At 41.2% G+C, this 24,807-nt stretch overlaps 1 protein-coding gene across 1 annotated transcript; it reads left to right on the forward strand.

The window, feature by feature from the left end:
• The first annotated feature begins 1,000 nt into the window (after positions 1–1,000).
• Positions 1,001–20,273, forward strand: LOC139580348 (annexin A4-like). The gene is made up of 15 exons (XM_071408915.1): positions 1,001–1,133; positions 5,989–6,330; positions 7,797–7,828; positions 9,364–9,660; positions 10,004–10,091; positions 10,366–10,460; positions 11,038–11,151; positions 11,586–11,676; positions 12,594–12,673; positions 15,103–15,159; positions 15,595–15,688; positions 17,139–17,234; positions 18,307–18,365; positions 18,659–18,781; positions 19,004–20,273. Exons 2-15 carry the CDS (start codon positions 5,997–5,999, stop codon positions 19,061–19,063), a joined length of 1,620 nt encoding a protein of 539 aa, XP_071265016.1. The 5' UTR covers positions 1,001–1,133; positions 5,989–5,996; the 3' UTR covers positions 19,064–20,273.
• The last annotated feature ends 4,534 nt before the right edge of the window (positions 20,274–24,807 follow it).

Genomic DNA, 24,807 nt, shown 5'->3' on the forward strand with positions numbered 1-24,807 from the left:
TATTTGTTACTTTTATTTTATTTTTACTTAACACTTATTTTTCTTAAAACTGCATTGTTGGTTAAAGGCTTGTAAGTAAGCATTTCACTGTAAGGTTGTATTTGGCGTATGTGACAAATAAAATTGGATTTGATGTGTACAGAGGTAACCAAGACAACACCAGACATTTAACATTCTCCTTGCAGGAGGATTTTACGCTGGCAGCACAATCACAGATTTTTTTCCCCCTCCAAAAATAATTTAACCTGTAAAGACATACTAAACTTTGGGAATATACACTGAGTAGACAAAACATCAAGAACACCTGTCTCTTTGCTTGACATGGACTGACCATGGTGGGGATTTGATGTACTTTTATTTGTAATATTTTATTATTTATACCAGCATTTATGATACGTTTTAACAAATACTGGTACGTTGAAAAGCTAGTGTGTATATTTAAATATAATATACTTTTAATAAAATGTATAAATACCATTTGTTATTGGAGTTACTCATTAAGAGTCTGTGTAATTTAAATTGGTTTTGTGCTGGCCAACTGGTTTAATACTGAGTGCTAGTGGCTCCTTTCTCCACCCACTCCGTTCACTGCAATGCAATACTGTAGAACACCAGAACTTAAAACGTGTTTGCTAAGGATGATGTATTCTGTTTCTTAAATAGGCTACTTCTAAATTAACATATCTAAGTCACTATGTGAACCAACGTATCCATATTAGTTTCTATAAATCCCAAAGAAAATACATGCAATTCATAGGTCATTAGACCTAATTGTGTCTGACAATTTCTGTACTGCAAGGCCTACTTTTTAATTTACATTTCAAAACACTGAAACATAAGGCCTCTATAGGCATACATTAAAATTAAGACTATTGACAGATTCATATCTAGACTGACACTATGATTAGGCTATAAACCTTTCAAAGCATTTTTTGCTGTTGTTGTATTTGACTGAAAGTGAATGACTTGACTGTTTGTTATATGCAAAGGTTGTTGCCAACACAGTGGAAACCTCTGGTGGAAACAAGGCTAAAATCAGGAGAAGAGCCCACCCACAACTACACTGCGCAACCATCTTTAAGCTCTTCCTCATTCAATCGCTTCCCTTCAACATTCCCGAGCGTCAGAAACAAGTAAGGCACAAGTTATTTTGCTTTGAAAAGGGTTATATTCTTCAATGTTAGGTTTTATACAGATCTAAGCCAACTCGAAATGTCCTAGAATTGTGTGCAGGTTTAAGCTTCTGAATGTCTTTATTTATATAATGTATGCGAAGCCGCTCGCATATCCGCATTTCGGTTCAAAATCTAACAATCGCCATTTAAAATCGCTCTTATTTGTGAACGATCCTGGGTTTAGCTATTGGTCACTGTTTAATTGTTATAATTTATTTGTCTACAATTGTTTTCTTATTATTATTCTCTTGCATTAAGGTCAGATCGACAAGATTTTAAGTACGCTCTAAAGTACTTTAATCTCAAACTGCCATTTTGTCTCAAATTCAGGATGTGTAATTAGCTACAATGTGACATCTTGGAAGGCTAGATTGTAATATTATGTAACAGCTTTAGTGTAGCCTAGTAGAAATATATATATATATATTATTATTTTTCAGCAGTGAAAGGGACACACGAAACATGTGAGACCACCGATTCTGGTTGGCTGGAAGGTTACATTGTAGCACTCCTAATGTAGCCGAAATGACGTTGTTTTACTGTAGTAGGAAATTACTAGTGTTGTGGTGTTCTTTTGTTGCGTTCAAATCAAAGGAGCAGGCCTATTGACGGATCAATTTCTTGTGTTCGAAGCTAGTTCTGGAGCAATGAGTGTCCTTATGGGGCGTTCCTCTGCCCAGGCGTTGCTGAACCCTGCCAGATCTTACAACGGTCTGGATAGGTATTTTTAGGTATTAGCAGATGCCACGTTCAAAACAACTGGGAACTCGGGAAATCTCCTACTTCTGACTTCAGTGTGTTTTAAGACAACTGGGAACTTTGGGGTGGGGGGATTCTAAACTTGGGCATATTTCTAGAGCTCTGACTTTCCGTCCGAAGATCACGGACCTAGTTTTTTTTTCTCGAAAGTTCCCAGTTGTCGTGAAAGTACCATAACCACGTCATAGTTGCGTTACCCTGCTCAGATGTTGCTTGCGTCAACCAATTGTTGTGTGCCATGTCATCGACTGACTGTTTTAACGTATAATGTGGTTAGATGGTATGTAAAATACCAATCCAGGCGTTGTAAGATCTGGCAGGCATCAGCAACGAGGAATACGCCCCATTAGTTGTAGAAATCTGTCAGTCGATGACAGAGCAGGGCAACTGCTTTAGGCTGTACTGGTCTGTTTATTCAGATTAATCAATGTTTAGGGTTCCATGGAGATGTTGGAATGTGTGACGATGGGAGAGGGCGTGCTGTAGGGTAGGGGACACCCAGTCGCCCGTCATATGTTACTGGTTAAATTGCTCAGTCTGGGTTAACCAGTCCAAGGAGTGTCTCAAAGGAGGAGTGCTGATGTAAACCTGTTTTTAAGACAACAACAAAAACTCCCAGCTCAGAGTAGGTTTAAACATTATGTTAAAGATGTCCTCCAGCCATTTTACTTTTACTGTTGAAAAGCGATATCCCAAGTATAAATGCAGGAAAGTACACACACTGAAGGGTAAAAAAAGGGATATCCCAAGTATAAATGCAGGAAAGTACACACACTGAAGGGTAAAAAAATGTGTTTCGGAATATTTTTACTCTGTATATTTTTATTCTTCTTTTCACTCTGTCATTTAGGTCATTATTGTGGAGTCACTACAACGGTGTTGATCCATCCTCAGTTTTCTCTCATCAAAGCCTTTGAACTCTGTAACTGTTTTAAAATCACCAATGGCCTCATGGTGACATCCCTGAGCAGTTTCCTTCCTGTCCTGCAGCTCAGTTCAGAAAGACCTAAGACCACAACATAGCATGGCAGCAACGCATGGCAACACAACATGGTGACACATGGTAGCAACACAACATGGCGACACATGGTAGCAACACAACATGGCAGCAACACAACATGGTGTTTGAAATGCACTACTTGACTGAGGGAACTAAAATATGTTGTATGTATGGGGGACAGAGGAAGTGGTAGGCATTCATCATTATTACTATTTCACACACAGTGAGTCCATATAACTTTGTCGTTTGATAAGCCAAATCTTACATCTTGCCTCAACGAAGGGGGTGAATACTTATGCACCGACTATATTTTAGTTGATAAATGTTAATTTGTAAACATTTGTAGAATTTTCTTTCCACTTTGACATTATGGAATATTTTGTGTAGATCAATGAACAAAACATGACAATTATGATGCTTGTTATGGCTCAAGGCTTCATGCATAGCTTTTATTTTTACCCATAAGAGCAGGAGTAAGATGTCTTTATTTTTACCCATAAGAGCAGGAGTAAGATGTCTTTATTTTTTACCCATAAGAGCAGGAGTAAGATGTCTTTATTTTTACCCATAAGAGCAGGAGTAAGATGTCTTTATTTTTACCCATAAGAGCAGGAGTAAAAATGTCTTTATTCTCAGCACTTACGACTGATTTTCTACTCTGAGACGCTTTGTGGATTTGCCCCCTGGTGATGGAATACTGGTCAATAGGTTGTAATAGTATACTGTTTGTTCAATTGAACCCAGAGTCATTATCGTTCATCCACGGTACTTCCATGTAGTTCACTGAGTCGTCATCTTCTAGGATATTTTACTTCTGTAATATACTTCTAGGATATTGTACTTCTCTAATATACTTCTAGGATATTTTACTTCTGTAATATACTTCTAGGATATTGTACTTCTCTAATATACTTCTAGGATATTTTACTTCTGTAATAAACTTCTAGGATATTTTACTTCTGTAATAAACTTACAGGATATTTTACTTCTGTAATATACTTCCAGGATATTTTTTAGCCGACTGGGAACTATGCCTTTATAGCAGGGGTAGACCACCCTGTTCGTGGAGTATCTCCGGTACTTCAGTATTTTGTTTCAACTCGTCAGCACACCTGATCAACTGAGTTAATTGATTAGTTCAGGGATTGCCTAAATTCAGCACACCTGATCAACTGAGTTAATTGATTAGTTCAGTGATTGCCTAAATTCAGCACACCTGATCAACTGAGTTAATTGATTAGTTCAGTGATTGCCTAAATTCACCACACCTGATCAACTGAGTTAATTGATTAGTTCAGTGATTGCCTAAATTCAGCACACCTGATCAACTGAGTTAATTGATTAGTTCAGTGATTGCCTAAATTCACCACACCTGATCAACTGAGTTAATTGATTAGTTCAGTGATTGCCTAAATTCAGCACACCTGATCAACTGAGTTAATTGATTAGTTCAGTGATTGCCTAAATTCAGCACACCTGATCAACTGAGTTAATTGATTAGTTCAGTGATTGCCTAAATTCAGCACACCTGATCAACTGAGTTAATTGATTAGTTCAGTGATTGCCTAAATTCAGCACACCTTGTCTTCAAGTCCGTTATATGGAAAACATGAAGTGTCTGTAGTTCTCCAGGACCAGGATTTCCTACCCCTGCTTTACACTATTCTTTGACTAGAGTTTTGGTCAGCGCTTTTCTCCAGTTATTATACCTCAACTGATCCTTTAGGGAGGGTATGTGTGATGTCATGTCCTTACAGCCCAACAATTTTGACAAAAACAAATGAATAAATGTTGTGCAAAGTAAACTCTAATTCACAGCTGTAATGGCTACCAAAGAGGCTCCTGTATCAAGTATTACCTCTGGGATGTGAAGACATACTTAATCAACACATCTTTGTGTTTATAGAAAAATGTTCCCTCATTTTTCTTTCACTTTGAAAATGTGGAATAGGTTATTTATTATTCTCCTGGATTAAATGTTAAGGCAGCAAAATGTGAAGATTTAGCCAAAGGGGTTTTGTAGACTTTCACTAGCGACTGTATATTCTATTTTGTTGGACACGAGCAATACTTTTCCGCACGTGCAGGCATTTATGCATTTAGCTATAGTAATAGTCTATCATTTTGTTTGTGGGTTTACACATTGAAACATAGGAAAAAAACTGTAGCTAGGTGTAGGTGGTCTGTTCTCTAGTGTCCACTGACTGTTATAATGAACCAGTGGATGTTTTTATTTCAGGGTTTGTTTGTTCAGGTGATGAAGGCCATTCGACCAAAACTGTTTTTAAAATCGTAGTTGAATAAACTCTATGGGCCGGTTTCCTGTCCCGGACTAAAAAGCACTTTCAATGGAGATTCTACAGGACTAGGCTCAATCTGTGTCTGGGAAACCGACCCTATAGGTTCTGTGTACACTGTGTGTGTACACACACACACACACTGAGTGTACAAAACATTAGTTGCACCCCCTTTTTTACTCAAAACAGCCTCAATTCGTCGAGGCATGGACTCTACAAGGTGTCGAAAGCGTTCCACAGGGATGCTGGCCCATGTTGACTCCAATGCTTCCCACAGTTGTGTCAAGTTGGCTGGATGTCCTTTGGGTGGTGGACCATTCTTGATACACACAGGAAGCTGTTGAGAGTGAAAAACCGTTGCAGTTCTTGACACACTCAAAGCGGTGTGCCTGGCACATTCTACCATACCCTGTTCAAAGGCACTGTAGTTATTTGTCTTGCCCATTCACCCTCTGAATGACACACATACACAATCCATGTCTCAATTGTCTCAAGGCTTAAAAATCCTTCTTTAACCCGTCTCCTCCCCTTCATCTACACTGATTTGAAGTTGATTTAACAAGTGACCATAAGGGATCATAGTTTTCACATGGATTCACCTGGTCAGTCTATGTCATGGAAAGAGTAGGTGTTCATAATGTTTTGTACACTCAGTGTGTGTATATATATATATGTGTCTCATAAATGTATATGTATCTCATAAAAATATGTTTTTAAATACTTACGCCTTAACTTCTAATGCTTTCTTTCTTTCAAGTCCCAAAGATGAGTTATCCTGGTTACCCTACCCAGACAGGTGGCTACCCCCCACAACCAGGTGCATATCCACCCCAAGCTGGAGGTTACCCGCCTCAGGCTGGAGGTTACCCGCCTCAGGCTGGAGGTTACCCGCCTCAGGCTGGGGGCTACCCGCCTCAGGCCGGGGGCTACCCGCCCCAAGCCGGGGGATACCCGCCCCAAGCCGGGGGATACCCGCCCCAAGCCGGGGGCTATCCATCCCAGCAGGCTGGTGGTTACCCTCAACCAGGTGGAGGTTTTCCTCAGGGGGGAGGCTTCCCTCCTCAGGCCGGAGGGTATCCTTCCATGCCTCCAGCACAAGGTAAGGGTTTTGCTAATATATTACATTTTTTGGATTACCTGTTTACCTAGATAAGCACCACATTCCAGAGAATCCTTTAAGTAACACCGGCACATGTCAACTCTAAGGCTATTGCTATTTGCTTTCATGGTCGTGCAAATGTGTGCTTGTTGTGTTGTTTTTTTTAGTATACAGGAAATCTGAGATGAGACCCTGGTCTGTGACCTTGATACACAATGATTTTGGATACATTTTCCAATTCAAATGTCCAGTATATGGGTTGTTCTATGAAGAGAGTGCCTTTTGTGTCCCTGATATTTTAAATAAAACGTTTTGCACCCATATTGAATTTGAAAAGCCTGTTAAATGAAGTGCCTTTTAATAATGTGCTCTGGAACTTTGGCGTTCACTAAGTGTTGAGGCATGCATAATAATCTATGAGCAGAATTACTGTTTTAACTCAATTAGCCATGAAATCCTTAGTTTTTCTGGAAACAGTGCTGCGCTTTTCCCCCTACATTTTTCCCTCACGTGGGCCAGCCCGCTAGCAATTAGAGTTCAACCAATGAACTTCAGCCCCTCGTCATTTGAGTGACAGCTAGCAAGATGCACTCAAAGGGGGGAGGGAGAGAAAGAGAGGGGGAGGGAGAGAAAGAGAGGGGGAGGGAGAGAAAGAGAGGGGGAGGGAGAGAAAGAGAGGTGCACATATGTTACGTAGTGTGCAATTTTCATTTTGACGTGTCCCTCTGATTTCTTATTTTAACCGTAACATTTTCTCTACGTTTCACCATCGTTGTAAAGCCCTAGTTATGTTTTGTTGCTTTGACAAAAGTCATTTCTGAAGATGATTATTTATTTCTTAGTGAATCATTTACGTATGTCCCTCAGGTCAAACCTGTTACATGAACTGGGCTCTTGTTAATATGGTAAAACTATTCCTTTAAAAAACTATGTTTTTTCTCCAAATAAACATCGAACATCTAATAGTCAAATCATAGCGTTAAAGCAGGTGATCTGGCGCTTCTATTTTTGGTCATTTTCTGGTGTTTTGTGGTGGAAAATTGAGCGGCTTGAGCAAAACACGTCAAACCCGTTATCCATAGATAGACAGGCTAGAAATGTTTGTACACCTTCACATTTGTTTTGTGAAGCTTGCGTTCAATTGCCACTCCCTGTTGCACACAATAATATTCCATTCCCCCACGTCTCAATGAGATTTATGGCTTATTTAAATTGCATTCAACCCTGTTACTTTATCTGCCACTTACTATAGTATTTTTTTAAATAATTGAGTCTCTTCAGATGAGAAAATGTGTTGTTCAACTTAATGAAAAAAAAAAACGTGCTTTTTATTATAGAATGTTAAAATTTAAAAATGTTCTCAAAAGGCACCGAACTTGATAAACGATCCATATTTGAAGTTATCCTGTGTTTTCGATATTAAAATTCTACTAAAATATGCACCACTCTCTGTGTTTGTTCTCCAGGTGGTTGGGGTGGAGCCCCTGCTGGTGGCATGGTAAATATAACTTATCTTACACCAAGTAACTAAGAAGCAAGTTATTACCGACATACTGACAGCCTCTAAATCAGCTCTATCTACCACGTCATCTCCACTCCCTGTAACACGTGGAGTCTGTTACGTCTCAAATGACACCCTATTCTTTTTTTATTTTTAATATTATATTTCAGTTTGCAGTTTTGTCCCCACACCAGATACAAACCTAAACATGCTAAAAACAACTTACAGACAAACAACGACAACATCTCTTCTGCCCAGATCCACATGCTCACTCCCTAGTACCTGCATGGTCACTCCTCTATCCCTAGTACCTGCATGGTCACTCCTCTATCCCTAGTACCTGCATGGTCACTCCTCCATCCCTAGTACCTACATGGTCACTCCTCTATCCCTAGTACCTACATGGTCACTCCTCCATCCCTAGTACCTGCATGGTCACTCCTCTATCCCTAGTACCTGCATGGTCACTCCTCCATCCCTAGTACCTACATGGTCACTCCTCTATCCCTAGTACCTACATGGTCACTCCTCCATCCCTAGTACCTACATGGTCACTCCTCCATCCCTAGTACCTACATGGTCACTCCTCCATCCCTAGTACCTACATGGTCACTCCTCCATCCCTAGTACCTACATGGTCACTCCTCTATCCCTAGTACCTACATGGTCACTCCTCTATCCCTAGTACCTACATGGTCACTCCTCCATCCCTAGTACCTGCATGGTCACTCCTCTATCCCTAGTACCTACATGGTCACTCCTCTATCCCTAGTACCTACATGGTCACTCCTCCATCCCTAGTACCTGCATGGTCACTCCTCCATCCCTAGTACCTACATGGTCACTCCTCTATCCCTAGTACCTGCATGGTCACTCCTCCATCCCTAGTACCTACATGGTCACTCCTCCATCCCTAGTACCTACATGGTCACTCCTCTATCCCTAGTACCTACATGGTCACTCCTCTATCCCTAGTACCTGCATGGTCACTCCTCTATCCCTAGTACCTACATGGTCACTCCTCCATCCCTAGTACCTGCATGGTCACTCCTCTATCCCTAGTACCTGCATTATTGTTTGCCACATGGCCTTAAATTGTACCAAGCTGTTTCTCTCGGCACAAATGGCACCTTATTCCTATGGGCCTTGGTCAAAAGGGAACTATGTAGGGAATAGGGTGGGCCCTGGTCAAAAGTAGTGCACTATGTAGGGAATAGGGTGGGCCCTGGTCTAAAGTAGTGCACTATGTAGGGAATAGGGTGGGCCCTGATCTAAAGTAGTGCACTATGTAGGGAATAGGGTGGGCCCTGGTCTAAAGTAGTGCACTATGTAGGGAATAGGGTGGGCCCTGGTCTAAAGTAGTGCACTATGTAGGGAATAGGGTGGGCCCTGGTCTAAAGTAGTGCACTATGTAGGGAATAGGGTGGGCCCTGGTCTAAAGTAGTGCACTATGTAGGGAATAGAGTGGCATCTGGGCACAATACCAGAGTCAGTAACGTGATCCCAGCTAATCAGCTCCCCTTTTCCTCCAGCCAGGTGGAGGTATGCCCCAGGGGTACCCAGGCTGTCCTGCTCCAGGTCAACCCCAGGGGTACCCAGGTGGTCCTGCCCCAGGTCAACCCCAGGGGTACCCAGGCTGTCCTGCCCCAGGTCAACCCCAGGGGTACCCAGGTGGTCCTGCCCCAGGTCAACCCCAGGGGTACCCGGGCGGGCCTACCCCAGGACAGCAGCCCATGCCTGGCTACCCTGGTGGAGCCCCGGCCCCCAACCCTTCCATGCCAGGATATGGAGGTGGTGTTCCGGCAACTCCTTATTCACCTGCCATCAACGTGAGAGTCTCTATATGTTGTTGTCTTCAACGTGAAATCATCAACCAATTACTCAGTGTTACATTTATTTACATTGGATTTGTATTTCCTAATATGCTTTACAAAGTGTTTCCTTGTTTCAGTATTTCTAATCTTCAGTTTCAGTATTTCTAATCTTCAGTTTCAGTATTTCTAATCTTCAGTTTCAGTATTTCTAATCTTCAGTTTCAGTATTTCTAATCTTCAGTTTCAGTACTTCTAATCTTCAGTTTCAGTATTTTTAATCTTCAGTTTCAGTATTTCTAATCTTCAGTTTCAGTATTTGCTTGCTTCAGTGTCAGTATTTTCTTGTATTTGTCATTAGAGAGGCTACAGGGGTGTTATTAAGGACTATCCAGGCGCGGACCCTCTGAGGGATGTGGAAGTCCTCCGCAAGGCCATGAAGGGCTTTGGTCAGTACTTCATCATTACAGACATTCACTTATATCATGGATAATGACATTCAAGTACAAATCTAATAACACATTATTTAACTGAAGTTCCTTCTGGGAAAAAATTAAGTTTATTTTATTCGATTCTGTAAATCTTCTATAAATATAAACTTTCTATGGCTAGATTTGCACGTGTTGAATATTCTACAATTAAGAACACATTATTTAGTGATACACATTCAATTTACTATCAGTTAAACTGGTAACAATAATATTAATAGATTATTTTCAACAGGCACGGATGAGGCAGCTATAATTGAGATTCTTGGGAGCCGCTCAAACAAGCAGAGAGTTCCAATGGTTGCAGCCTACAAAACCACTTATGGGAAGGTGAGGTTTACACTGCAGTAATGGTTCCCTATATTGTTGTGTGGTTCCCTATATTGTTGGAGTTCAACACCTGTCTCAACATCAACAGTGAAGAGGAGACTCCGGGATGCTGGCCTAATTGCGAAAGGGTCTTTTAATGATCAATTAGCCTTTTAAAATGATAAACTTGGATTAGCTAACACATTGTGCCATTGGAACACAGGAGTGATTGTTGCTGATAATGGGCCTCTGTATGCCTATGTAGATATTCTCATTACAAATCTGCCGTTTCCAGCTACAATAGTCATTTACAACATTAACAATGTCTACACTGTATTTCTGATCAATTTGATGTTATTTTAATGGACAAAAATGTTTGATTTTCTTTCAAAAACAAGGACATTTCTAAGTGACCCCAAATATTTATATATTCAGGATAGAGCCGTTGTTGTGGACGTGCCTTGCTCAAGGCTCTGGTTAAAAGTAGTGCACTATAAAGGGAATAGGGCTCTGGTTAAAAGTAGTGCACTATAAAGGGAATAGGGTGCCATTTAGGGCACATCTTGCGTGACCTCTTACACAATCTTCTATTTCACAGGATTTATTCCACGATCTAAAGTCTGAGCTGACTGGGAACTTTGAGAAGCTGGCTATTGCCATGTTGCAGACACCAGCCAAGTTTGATACATCTCAACTCAAAGAAGCCATAGCGGTGAGTTGGGCTGTTATTCATTCTTCTCTACACCGGGGGTCATGTTCATTAGAAGTTCTTATATTATTGGACAAGACTGTGTTCAGTCTTCCTACTGAACACATCCCAGATTTTCTTTATAGTAGCCACCTTTTTGGGTCTCTTATTTAGTGAGTCATCTCAGTAAGGAATAGAAAGAAAAGCTCAATTTTTAAAGACAAAAGTCAGGCATGTGGGGGTCGTGAATTGTTCATTGCTCAGACATTGTACAAAATCAATTTAGCTTGCCGTAGTTACTGTATCAAGAAAATGTTGCTTTTGATTGTAGCATACTTGGACAATAAATATTCTTATCTTCAAGATGATTCTTAGTCATTCGATTTTAGTAAATGTTTTTACTTGTAACATGTATACACCTTAAATGTTCCCTTTAACCTGTTTTGTTCTCTGGACAGGGTGCAGGTACCGATGAGGCCTGTCTGATTGAGATCCTGTCATCTCGCTCCAATGCAGAAATCAGAGAAATTAATCAAATTTACAAAAACGGTAAGTGTCTGGCCTACTCCTGAAAACACACAGTATTTCATCCATATTCTGAAACACACAGCATTTTCAATTCATACTCGTGAAACACAAAGCATTGCCAGTTTGTCATACAAGTAAATGTGTCTTAGCTATGTTGATACATTTTGACCGGTTATGTGTTGGGAAGGCAGCTAGACACATTTACTTTTGTGATAATCTGAAATGCTTTGTGTTTCAGAGTAGGGCTGAAAGGCAGTGTGTTTCAGGGTAGGGCTGAAAAGCAATTTGTTTCAGGGTAGACCTGAAAGGCAGTTTGTTTCAGAGTAGGGCTGAAAGGCAGTTTGTTTCAGGGTAGGGCTGAAAGGCAGTTTGTTTCAGAGTAGGGCTGAAAGGCAGTTTGTTTCAGAGTAGGGCTGAAAGGCAGTTTGTTTCAGAGTAGGGCTGAAAGGCAGTTTGTTTCAGGGTAGGGCTGAAAGGCAGTTTGTTTCAGAGTAGGGCTGAAAGGCAGTGTGTTTCAGGGTAGGGCTGAAAGGCAGTGTGTTTCAGGGTAGGGCTGAAAGGCAGTGTGTTTCAGAGTAGGGCTGAAAGGCAGTGTGTTTCAGGGTAGGGCTGAAAGGCTGTGTGTTTCAGGGTAGGGCTGAAAGGCTGTGTGTTTCAGGGTAGGGCTGAAAGGCAGTGTGTTTCAGAGTAGGGCTGAAAGGCAGTTTGTTTCAGGGTAGGGCTGAAAGGCAGTTTGTTTCAGGGTAGGGCTGAAAGGCAGTTTGTTTCAGGGTAGGGCTGAAAGGCAGTTTGTTTCAGGGTAGGGCTGAAAGGCAGTTTGTTTCAGGGTAGGGCTGAAAGGCAGTTTGTTTCAGGGTAGGGCTGAAAAGCAGTTTGTTTCAGGGTGGGGCTGAAATGTTGTTTCATTCAGGGTATCATGTAAATGCTGTGTGTTTCAGAGTATGGTAAGAAACTGGAGGATGCCATCATTAATGACACATCAGGACACTTCCGTAGGCTCCTCGTCTCCCTCTGTCAGGTAACCGTTGATGTGTTGTTAATGGTTTTTAATATGTTGATTTGATATGTTGTTAATCGTTATCATTGAGTAACGGCTTTGAAAGTGAAGGCTAAAGCTGATTTTAATTAGGGCAACTTCCCAGTACTCAACATAGTTGATGCTCTTGCACTTTCCATTGGCTATCTGATGGCTACACATATTATTATCCTTAAGTTTCGTTAACAGTTCTGAAATGCTAAGATTAAAAAGACTCAGGAAACCAAAATACTTGTATTAAACTGCTATCGCCCTCAAGATAAACATCTACTGTAGTAGATAGTAAACTGCTATCGCCCTAAAACATAAATAAACAAGATAAACATCTACTGTAGCCACTTCCTTTCTGAGTGTACGTCCCAAATGGCAACCTGTTCCCTATATAGTACACTACTATAGACCAGAGCCCTATTCCCTACATAGTACACTACTTTAGACCAGAGCCCTATTCCCTATATAGTGCACTACTTTAGACCAGAGCCCTATTCCCTTCATAGTGCACTACTTTAGACCAGAGCCCTATTCCCTACATAGTGCACTACTATAGACCAGAGCCCTATTCCCTACATAGTGCACTACTTTAGACCAGAGCCCTATTCCCTACATAGTGCACTACTTTTGACCAGAGCCCTATTCCCTACATAGTGCACTACTTTTGACCAGAGCCCTATTCCCTACATAGTGCACTACTATAGACCAGAGCCCTATTCCCTACATAGTGCACTACTATAGACCAGAGCCCTATTCCCTACATAGTGCACTACTTTTGACCAGAGCCCTATTCCCTACATAGTGCACTACTTTTGACCAGAGCCCTATTCCCTACATAGTGCACTACTTTTGACCAGAGCCCTATTCCCTACATAGTGCACTACTTTAGACCAGAGCCCTATTCCCTACATAGTGCACTACTATAGACCAGAGCCCTATTCCCTACATAGTGCACTACTTTTGACCAGAGCCCTATTCCCTACATAGTGCACTACTTTTGACCAGAGCCCTATTCCCTACATAGTGCACTACTATAGACCAGAGCCCTATTCCCTACATAGTGCACTACTTTAGACCAGAGCCCTATTCCCTACATAGTGCACTACTATAGACCAGAGCCCTATTCCCTACATAGTGCACTACTTTAGACCAGAGCCCTATTCCCTACATAGTGCACTACTTTAGACCAGAGCCCTATTCCCTACATAGTGCACTACTATAGACCAGAGCCCTATTCCCTACATAGTGCACTACTTTAGACCAGAGCCCTATTCCCTACATAGTGCACTACTTTAGACCAGAGCCCTATTCCCTACATAGTGCACTACTTTAGACCAGAGCCCTATTCCCTACATAGTGCACTACTTTTGACCAGAGCCCTATTCCCTACATAGTGCACTACTTTTGACCAGAGCCCTATTCCCTACATAGTGCACTACTTTTGACCAGAGCCCTATTCCCTACATAGTGCACTACTTTTGACCAGAGCCCTATTCCCTACATAGTGCACTACTTTTGACCAGAGCCCTATTCCCTACATAGTGCACTACTTTTGACCAGAGCCCTATTCCCTACATAGTGCACTACTTTTGACCAGGGCCCTATGGACCCTGGGAATAGGGTGCCAATTGAGACGTACACTCTTGAGTCAGGAAGTAAGAACTACTATAAAGATACCATTAAAGTTTTATGGAAGAAATTACAGCAATTGGGGAGGATAAGTTTACAGTTTTCTTGTGTCAAATTCCTTCCACGATACCAGTACTCTGCTGTTATAATATAATCTGCATCCCAAGGCTCTGGTCAAACGTAGTGCACTATACAGGGAATAGGGTGCATTAGCCTGGTCAAACGTAGTGCACTATACAGGGAATAGGGTGCATTAGCCTGGTCGAACGTAGTGCACTATACAGGGAATAGGGTGCATTAGCCTGGTCGAACGTAGTGCACTATACAGGGAATAGGGTGCATTAGCCTGGTCAAACGTAGTGCACTATACAGGGAATAGGGATGCATTAGCCTGGTCAAACGTAGTGCACTATACAGGGAATAGGGTGCATTAGCCTGGTCAAACGTAGTGCACTATACAGGGAATAGGGTGCATTAGCCTGGTCGAACGTAGTGCACTATACAGGGAATAGGGTGCATTAGCCTGGTCAAACGTAGTGCACTATACAGGGAATAGGGTGCATTAGCCTGGTCGAACGTAGTGCACTATACAGGGAATAGGGTGCATTAGCCTGGTCAAACGTAGTGCACTATACAGGGAATAGGGTGCATTAGCCTGGTCAAACGTAGTGCACTATACAGGGAATAGGGTGCATTAGCCTGGTCAAACGTAGTGCACTATATAGGATGTTATTTGAGACTCATCCAATCCTTTTTTTGTTGTAAAACAATTCTTCACTTCCTGTTTGTAGGGAAATCGAGACGAGAGGGAACAAGTGGACATCAACATAGCCAAACAGGATGCTCAGGTGAACACTCTTTCTTGTTCTGGTAATGTAATAGAAATGTTACTGTTTTAAAGATCTATCTGATGCCAAACAATACTGTTTATATACCCTGTAGGGCAAAAGGATAACAGGAAAGTGGGCATTATCTAAGGCTGAAAGTTATTTATTTAAAAATATATATAATTGGAAAATATAGGCAGAGATATGCTTCCATAATCATAGGCAAGCAGTTCATGACTTGTAATGATTATGTTGTTAGAAACGGATCGTTTTCATGTGTGTGTTAGAAACGGATCGTTTTCATGTGTGTGTTAGAAACTGATCATGTGATGCTGTGTGTTAGAAACTGATCGTGTGATGCTGTGTGTTTAGAAACTGATCATGTGATGCTGTGTGTTAGAAACTGATCATGTGATGCTGTGTGTTAGAAACTGATCATGTGATGCTGTGTGTTAGAAACTGTATGCTGCCGGGGAGAACAAAGTGGGGACGGATGAGTCCCAGTTCAACGCCATACTGTGTTCCAGGAGCAAACCCCACCTGAGAGCAGGTAGGTAATCATACTGTGTTCCAGTAGTAATCCTACTGTGTTACCTGAGAGCAGGTAGGTAATCCTACTGTGTTACCTGAGAGCAGGTAGGTAATCCTACTGTGTTACCTGAGAGCAGGTAGGTAATCCTACTGTGTTACCTGAGAGCAGGTAGGTAATCCTACTGTGTTACCTGAGAGCAGGTAGGTAATCCTACTGTGTTACCTGAGAGCAGGTAGGTAATCCTACTGTGTTACCTGAGAGCAGGTAGGTAATCATACTGTGTTCCAGTAGTAATCCTACTGTGTTACCTGAGAGCAGGTAGGTAATCCTACTGTGTTACCTGAGAGCAGGTAGGTAATCCTACTGTGTTACCTGAGAGCAGGTAGGTAATCCTACTGTGTTACCTGAGAGCAGGTAGGTAATCCTACTGTGTTACCTGAGAGCAGGTAGGTAATCCTACTGTGTTACCTGAGAGCAGGTAGGTAATCCTACTGTGTTACCTGAGAGCAGGTAGGTAATCCTACTGTGTTACCTGAGAGCAGGTAGGTAATCCTACTGTGTTACCTGAGAGCAGGTAGGTAATCCTACTGTGTTACCTGAGAGCAGGTAGGTAATCCTACTGTGTTACCTGAGAGCAGGTAGGTAATCCTACTGTGTTACCTGAGAGCAGGTAGGTAATCCTACTGTGTTACCTGAGAGCAGGTAGGTAATCCTACTGTGTTACCTGAGAGCAGGTAGGTAATCCTACTGTGTTACCTGAGAGCAGGTAGGTAATCCTACTGTGTTACCTGAGAGCAGGTAGGTAATCCTACTGTGTTACCTGAGAGCAGGTAGGTAATCATACTGCACTGTGTTTATATTACCAAGTCAGTTCTGTTTCTCTCAAAGGGTTGTAGTTCCTCATACCAGTTATACTGTTATGACAGTACAGTATATGTCTATATTATATATATCTATATTATATATGTCTATATTATATATACGTCTGTATTATATATATATCTATATTGTATATATTATATGTCTATTATATATGTCTATTATATATATCTATATTAATCTATATTATATGTCTATATTATATATGTCTATCTCAACACTATTTCTACAAACATATTTTATTTGCTTTATTTATGTGGTTAACCAAAGTCATAACAACCCTGCCTATGGCTCATTAGTATATTATAACCTGTATTACATGTTTATAACAACCTTGCCTATGGTTATAACAATCTACTACATGTTTATAACAACCTTGCCTATGGCTCATTAGTATATTATAACCTGTATTACATATTTATAACAACCTTGCCTATGGTTATAAAAATCTACTACATGTTTATAACAACCTTGCCTATGTTTATAACCTTACCACGTGGTTATAACCTTGCCTGTGGTTTCGTTGGCATGTTATAGCATTATGACGAGGTTATAACAACCACTGCCCTGTGTTTCTTGTTTCTGCTAGTGTTCAATGAGTACCAGCAGATGAGTGGTAGAGACATTGTGAAGAGCATCTGCAGGGAGATGTCTGGAAACGTGGAGGATGGCATGGTGGCTGTGGGTAAGTTCAGTAATAACCAGCTGGTCACTGCAAGGAGAGAACAGTGTCTGTAATAACCAGCTGGTCACTGCAAGGATAGAACAGTGTCTGTAATAACCAGCTGGTCACTGCAAGGAGAGAACAGTGTCTGTAATAACCAGCTGGTCACTGCAAGGAGAGAACAGTGTCTGTAATAACCAACTGGTCACTGCAAGGAGAGAACAGTGTCTGTAATAACCAGCTGGTCACTGCAAGGAGAGAACAGTGTCTGTAATAACCAGCTGGTCACTGCAAGGAGAGAACAGTGTCTGTAATAACCAGCTGGTCACTGCAAGGAGAGAACAGTGTCAGTAATAACCAGCTGGTCACTGCAAGGAGAGAACAGTGTCTGTAGTAACCAGCTGGTCACTGCAAGGGGAGAACAGTGTCTGTAATAACCAGCTGGTCACTGCAAGGAGAGAACAGTGTCTGTAATAACCAGCTGGTCACTGCAAGGAGAGAACAGTGTCTGTAATAACCAACTGGTCACTGCAAGGAGAGAACAGTGTCTGTAATAACCAGCTGGTCACTGCAAGGAGAGAACAGTGTCTGTAATAACCAGCTGGTCACTGCAAGGAGAGAACAGTGTCTGTAATAACCAGCTGGTCACTGCAAGGAGAGAACAGTGTCTGTAATAACCAACTGGTCACTGCAAGGAGAGAACAGTGTCTGTAATAACCAGCTGGTCACTGCAAGGAGAGAACAGTGTCTGTAGTAACCAGCTGGTCACTGCAAGGAGAGAACAGTGTGACTTATTCTCAAAGTTCAGTAACTATCACTTTTGGGATCTGAGATCCCATAGCTGTTGAATGTTTAGAATCAGTTGATTGAGGATCTGATTTGAATCAGGTGATTGAGGATCTGATTTGAATTGGTTTGATAGGACAGTGTCTGCATCCCAAATGGCACCCCATTTCTTATCTAGTGCACTACTTTTGCCCAGGATCCATAGGGCTCTATACAGGGAATGTGGCGGCATTTGTGACTCAGCCGGTAGTAAGGTTAGTCCTGTTTCTTCTCTATGAACTAAAAGCCTTGTCTTGTTGTGTTCCAGTGAAATGCATCAGGAACACTCCTGAATACTTTGCAGAGAGGCTGCACAAGTCCATGGCGGTAAGAAAGAAACACTGTCTCTTACATCTGACTGTGCTCTTACTTTGACCCGCGGGCACTCGGACCCTACGCATTCTGACTCCACACACTCTGACTCCGCTGATGGAAATGTCCTTTAACCATGTTTAAGTGTAGCCCTGAGACATGTCCTGTAGTTTCTATCACGATAGTGTTTTAGACATATTGTATTTTGACACACACATTTAGACACCATAGTGACGGCGACCACAAGCCATGTTTCAGGCCTAGCACTTACTGATGACTAACCACTCTGTGCTATGTGTTGTTCCTAGGGGGCTGGGACCAAGGACAGGACTCTGATTCGGGTCATGGTGACTCGCTCCGAGGTGGACATGCTGGATATCAGACAGGCATACCAGAAGACCTACGGGAAATCACTGTTCACCGCCATCTCTGTATGTACCTTACACAAATAATCACTATGCTAAAATTCTATTGTTGGAATCAATCCACTGCTTTTATGCTATGGAGGTAGATTGCTGCCAAAATTATGTAAATTATTGAATAATAATTCACAAGTAAATTATGTTTATTTCTTAGTTTGTCTTATGGAAAATGCGTCTGTTTTTAACATGCTGTTACTTGTATGTGCTTTTTTATTTTTTTTCATCTGACAGGGTGATACCTCTGGGGACTACCAGAAGCTGCTGCTGAAGCTGTGTGGAGGAAGTGATTAGAGCGATATGAAGAAATCCCCGATATCAATCAGGACAGTGACGTCATAGAATCAGAATGAGAACCATAGAATCATAAGTGCTATGGCTGTTCTACTCATTCTAATTCTATGAGTGTAGTAGTCCATGAGAATGTAACAGACAGGATCTTATATCAACCTGTGATATATGTAGTTATTTTTGCCAAATTTGTGTCTCACACCATAATGTGCTGGGTTGATGTATGTAGTTATTTTTGCCAAATTTGTGTCTCACACCATAATGTGCTGCGTGACGTATGTAGGATAATGACTTTATTTGCTGCATATGCAATCCGTTATTGTTATTATATAGTCTTGATTCATTTTCAAAAGTTTATTTTTATTTTTAAATCGTGATATCTGTAATCATATTTCATATGATCAGGATAATGCCATTTAAAAACAATGCAGTACTATAATTGACAAATTATTATATCAGCTAACTGCCAAATACTAAATATGAATATTTCTGGATTTGTGTCAACACGTGCAAATATTTTAGGATATTTAGATACTTATTAAGATATAAAAAAAAAGTAGGTTATTATAGCTTTATTGCTGACTGCTATATTCTATGCAAATTAGCCAACTTGTTTAATTTCAAATGAAAGCCAATGATAATTAAATATCACCACACAAAGCTGGTATTTATTTTCTCTTATTGACACCTTTTAATAATGTAGGCCATTTTTCCATTGCTTGTTTCCTAGATATTAACACAATGTTGCCTTTTTTATGCTGCAGACCCAAAGCCGCCATGACATGCAACTCTTTCAATGTTTTACCATCTATTTTGAAAGCTGTTTAAGTTCCATGCAAGTCAATATTTATGTTTTCATTTCATCTTTCACTGCTATTTCTAATATAATAATAATATAATAATGTAAGCCGTTGTACAACTTTTTGCCAATACTTAAATATTTCATTATTTGTTGTCAATATTGTTTAACGATTTATTCATTGCATAGGTATATACTGTATAGTATAATTTGATGCCAATAGAGGGCAGTTTGAACACAATGGATCCAGTGAGGCATTGTAATTGGAAAATGATATAAATATATGCTAATACCACGTTTGTAACTTATCACAATGGCCCAAACGTTTACAATCATTTGGTTGTTGTAATGTTCACCCACAGGCTTATAATGGTGTCCTTCCTGTCAAATTAAAATATTTTGACTGGCAATGATTTTCTGTTTCAATGAGATTTTTGTGCTTCATAACATTCAAATCAAATCAAATGTATTTATATAGCCCTTCTTACATCAGCTGATATCTCAAAGTGCTGTACAGAAACCCAGCCTAAAACCCCAAACAGCAAGCAATGCAGGTGTAGAAGCACGATGGCTAGGAAAAACTCCCTAGAAAGGCCAGAACCTAGGAAGAAACCTAGAGAGGAACCAGGCTATGAGGGGTGGCCAGTCCTCTGACATTGATTGTCATAGCCTGGGTGCTAGTCTGTTTGCGCTTTCAAGTGCCCCGAGGGGAAGCATTTAAAAAAAAAAAAAACAGCTGATATGGCTGACTTGCTTAATAAACAAATGTGGTTTATACTAACAATTGAGATGTACAAACTGGCATAAGGGACAGATGAGCTGATAAGAGGACATCCGTCATTTCGATGAAGACATTTTAATGAGCGAGCTAAAACGGGACGTAGTCAATAACTATGTGTGCTAGTCAGCAGCCAACCAGTGTTTCCCAAACGGTATAATAAAGCGTTGCATTGCATTATCATCGCATTTGCGTCGTGGCATTGAGCAGTAGAGGAGAGGCACGTACAGAAGTTGTACACATGGAGAGACTTTTTAGTAGCCTAGGGTGCGGGAAAATGTGGCCTTTTATCAAAATGCATTTCATACTATTCTACTTTATTTTACATGCCTGGAGACGTTGGCATAATGTTAATTTCATTTATTTTTATTTCACCTTTATTTAACCAGGTAGGCAAGTTGAGAACAAGTTCTCATTTTACAATTGCGATCTGGCCAAGATAAAGCGAAGCAGTTTCGACACATACAACAACACAGAGTTACACATGGAGTAAAACAAACATACAGTCAATAATACAGTAGAAAAAATAAGTCTATATACAATGTGAGCAAGTGAGGTGAGATAAAGGAGGCGAAGGCAAAAAAAAAGGCCATGGTGGCAAAGTAAATACAATATAGCAAGTAAAACACTGGAATGGTAGATTTGCAGTGGAAGAATGTGCAAAGTAGAGATAGAAATAATGGGGTATACCGCACAAATGATCGAAATGGCAGGATACTTTGACACTGACAAACAAAATGTGAGATCAATAAAAACGACATTGTCTTGAATCCATCAATATATCTAGGTGTGTGGAGACACATATTGTCGGCTACAACATGAGGAGGAAATTATAGGCCTAAATATGTTTTCCAGTTTCACCGACTCACCCAAAGATGCGCAACTCACTTGCTGGTGATGGCCGATCCGCTCAAGCCAAAACCCTATCTCTCTTTTTTTTGTAAAACAATATTTGGAAGTCGATCTAATATTTTGGTACAGCATAGTGTTCTATTTTCAGCAGTAGCCATTTTCTTTACAACCTGTGTTTTCCCTTGATTGTATTTGAAATATCGCGAAAGGCCTGTTTTGTCTGCATGCTGTTTTTTTCACGGACAGATTTGCAGCGCGTTCCCGGCTAGTTTATACCTTGTTATTGCGCTACAATCCACAGCTAGGCAATAAAAAAATAAAAGAAGATATTTATACTGAGGCTAAATTATAGGCATTCTCATGGTGTAGTAGGCTATTCTGATTTTATTTATTTATGAACAGACAGCAGTAATTCCATAACTTTGGCAAATGTACATTTCAATTTAGGGGTGCTGCAGTTCCTTCAGAACCCTTTGCGCGGTTATGATTCTATAAGGAAATAAATGAAGTGCAACGCTGGAGAGATGAGAGTTGCAGGCTCATGTCTATCAGAGCAGAGAGGGTTCATAGAAAGTGAAACTCATTCTAGTTATGTGAGAGATACTGGCGCGCTTCTCACACAGCCACAGCCACACACACAGCCAAGGCCATACGTTGGTCTCAAACATAGGTTACAATGTTGCGCAAACCATAAAACCCATGCCGGCCCAAACCATATTAAGCCCGGGCTAAAAATCAACTTTTTCACATTACGATTTTACATAATTTAGGCAGCCGCATACAATATATTTCTGCACCCACCGTGGTGTTGTGCTCACAAGAACAGGAAGGTGGCGCCACGGTCCTTCTTGTGGGCAAACTTTGTCATCAATGTCTGGTATTCTCTGGATGTATGGTGCATTCAAGACAACTAGGAATTCTGGAAAAAACAAGGTTGAATCATAACGTCAGTGATCTGCAGGTCAGAGCTCTAGAAAGAGACCCAAGTTCCCGACTTGGAATTCCAAGTCAGATGGCCTTTCAAAACCCATTTTCCCAGTCGGAGCTCATTTTTCCCCCCAGAGTTCCCAAATGTCTTGAACTCGCTGAAGTCTGAGATTTCCCAGTTCCCGAGTTCCCAGTTGTTTTGAATGCACCAGAAGTCATGCTGGATTGACAGCATGACCAATGTATTCAACCTTTTTCTGGCCCATGGTGTTGCATGTGAATATTTATCCTTTTAAGCTTGTAAAAGAGACCCTTAAACCCAGACTTGGACCACACACCCACTCCACTGAATAGCAGGCTAGTGATTGATTCCCAGACTTGGACCACACACCCACTCCACTGAATATCAGGCTAGTGATTGATTCCCAGACTTGGACCACACACCCACTCCACTGAATAGCAGGCTAGTGATTGATTCCCAGACTTGGACCACACACCCTCTCCACTGAATAGCAGGCTAGTGATTGATTCCCAGACTTGGACCACACACCCACTCCACTGAATATCAGGCTAGTGATTGATTCCCAGACTTGGACCATACACCCACTCCACTGAATAGCAGGCTAGTGATGCTTTGCAGTGCCTGCAGTTAGCCACTGATTCCTTCCAAACCACTCATTGTTGAATTTGTGATTTACAACTTTTGTGTAATGTTTATGTCCAATGGCCAATGAGCATCATGATCATGTTGTCATGATCAGTCCAATCAAAGGTACGGCAGATATAACGTGATTTGACGTTGTTTTATCTGTGGCCAATGACCTTGAGGCTTCTTGGATGGGCACTTCTAATGGGCTTGAACTTTCTAGCGCTCCCTATAGATTTTGCAGCGACATAGTGTCCCCATGAGTGACAGAATACTGAGCCAATCACAGCGCAACTACAGAAGATTGCCAACCCCTAAACTGTATTTTCCACTGGCTGCCTCTCCACCACAGAAAGAACTGAGCTAGGCTGAAACACCTGCATTTTCTGAGCTGTCTTAAGAAAGCAAAAAAGAGACCATGTCTCTATATGAGGCTTTAAAAACTCAATATTTTTTTACATTGATTGCAAACTGATATGTGACACGTATTAATGCCAAAAAACAGGCAACAACAAAAAATATATTGTAATTAAAACATTTTATTTTTGTTAAACAGATAGGGCTCAAAACAGGGCTATACCCCACCTACCGTGAATGATGGGTCGCCGCTGAATGAACTGTTTTCGCTGCCAGACAAGGGTCCGCTGATAGCCAGGTGTAGCCAGGTAAGTCTGAAAAGAAAGCTCTGCTGTTGGGACAGCTTTATGTAGGTCCTAACAGTTTGTGGGCACCGTTTGTCACTGTTATAGTGCAATTCATGTATTGTTTAGTGTTGTGTTGTGTAGTGGCTTTGCTGGCATGCATCACATTTTTGGGGGGGAGTTTGCCCCACCAAGATTTGCATGCTAAAATCGCCACTGAGTATTGGTGCCAACCATCAGTGGAAGTGTTGTAGCAGTGTAAGTTGTTTGATGGCTATGCCATTGCATGAAGACCTCCTCATTTGACACTGTATGCTTTGTAATCTTTGTAAGAGAATTGGTGATGTTTGGTTTGAAGCCGGAGCTCCGAGGCAGGTGTCGAAATCGCTACGCCGTTTACTTCGAAGCGGTGTGCCGATCAATTACATCCGAAGCTTCGTGTTGACAAACAACCACCTGATTGGTTTGGTATTGGTTTGATAGAAGACAAAAAGGCTACCCTGCGCACGTGCTACGGCGTGTGCGACACCATCTATAATCATTTGGCTGCTCTAAATTCTTTTGACCAGCAGGTGCCATTAGTGTACAACGTTTTGATCAAAGTTTCATTTTGTCACACCCTGCCCGTAAAGAGCTTTTTACGTCTCAATTTTGTTTTGGTCAAGGTGGGATTTGGGTGGGCATTCTATGTATGTTCTATGATTTTGCATTTCTATGTGTTGGGCCGGATGTGGTTCTCAATCAGGGACAGCTGTCTATCGTTGTCTCTGATTGAGAACCATACTTAGTTTGCCGTTTTCCCACCTGTATTTGTGGGTAGTTGTCCATGTTTAGTTGCCTGTGAGCACTACGTTGGCTTCACGTTTCGTTTGTTAGTTTGTTAACCTCTTAACAGTGCAGCTCTTGATTGTCACAAATTCTTACAAAGATTGCAAAATTAACAATGTCAAAAGACATGCTCAACGTAATCATAAAACGGCAAACTGGTACAACATTTCCACTGACGGTTGGCACAAATACAACATATTTTACACCTTGCCCCCAAATATGCTAATGAGCCCCCGCCAGACAATTGACCCCACCTACATTTCAAAGTGCAGTAAT

Source organism: Salvelinus alpinus, chromosome 7 (assembly GCF_045679555.1).
Source record: "Salvelinus alpinus chromosome 7, SLU_Salpinus.1, whole genome shotgun sequence".
Taxonomy (NCBI): Eukaryota; Metazoa; Chordata; class Actinopteri; order Salmoniformes; family Salmonidae; genus Salvelinus; species Salvelinus alpinus.

Bases quoted from the DNA above. Each gene is read 5' to 3' on its own strand.
- LOC139580348 (XM_071408915.1), top strand. From the start codon at position 5,997: ATGAGTTATCCTGGTTACCCTACCCAGACAGGTGGCTACCCCCCACAA. The intron at 12,674-15,102 runs GTAACCGTTGAT...TCCTGTTTGTAG, and splicing joins TCCTCGTCTCCCTCTGTCAG to GGAAATCGAGACGAGAGGGA. The intron at 15,160-15,594 runs GTGAACACTCTT...GCTGTGTGTTAG, and splicing joins TAGCCAAACAGGATGCTCAG to AAACTGTATGCTGCCGGGGA.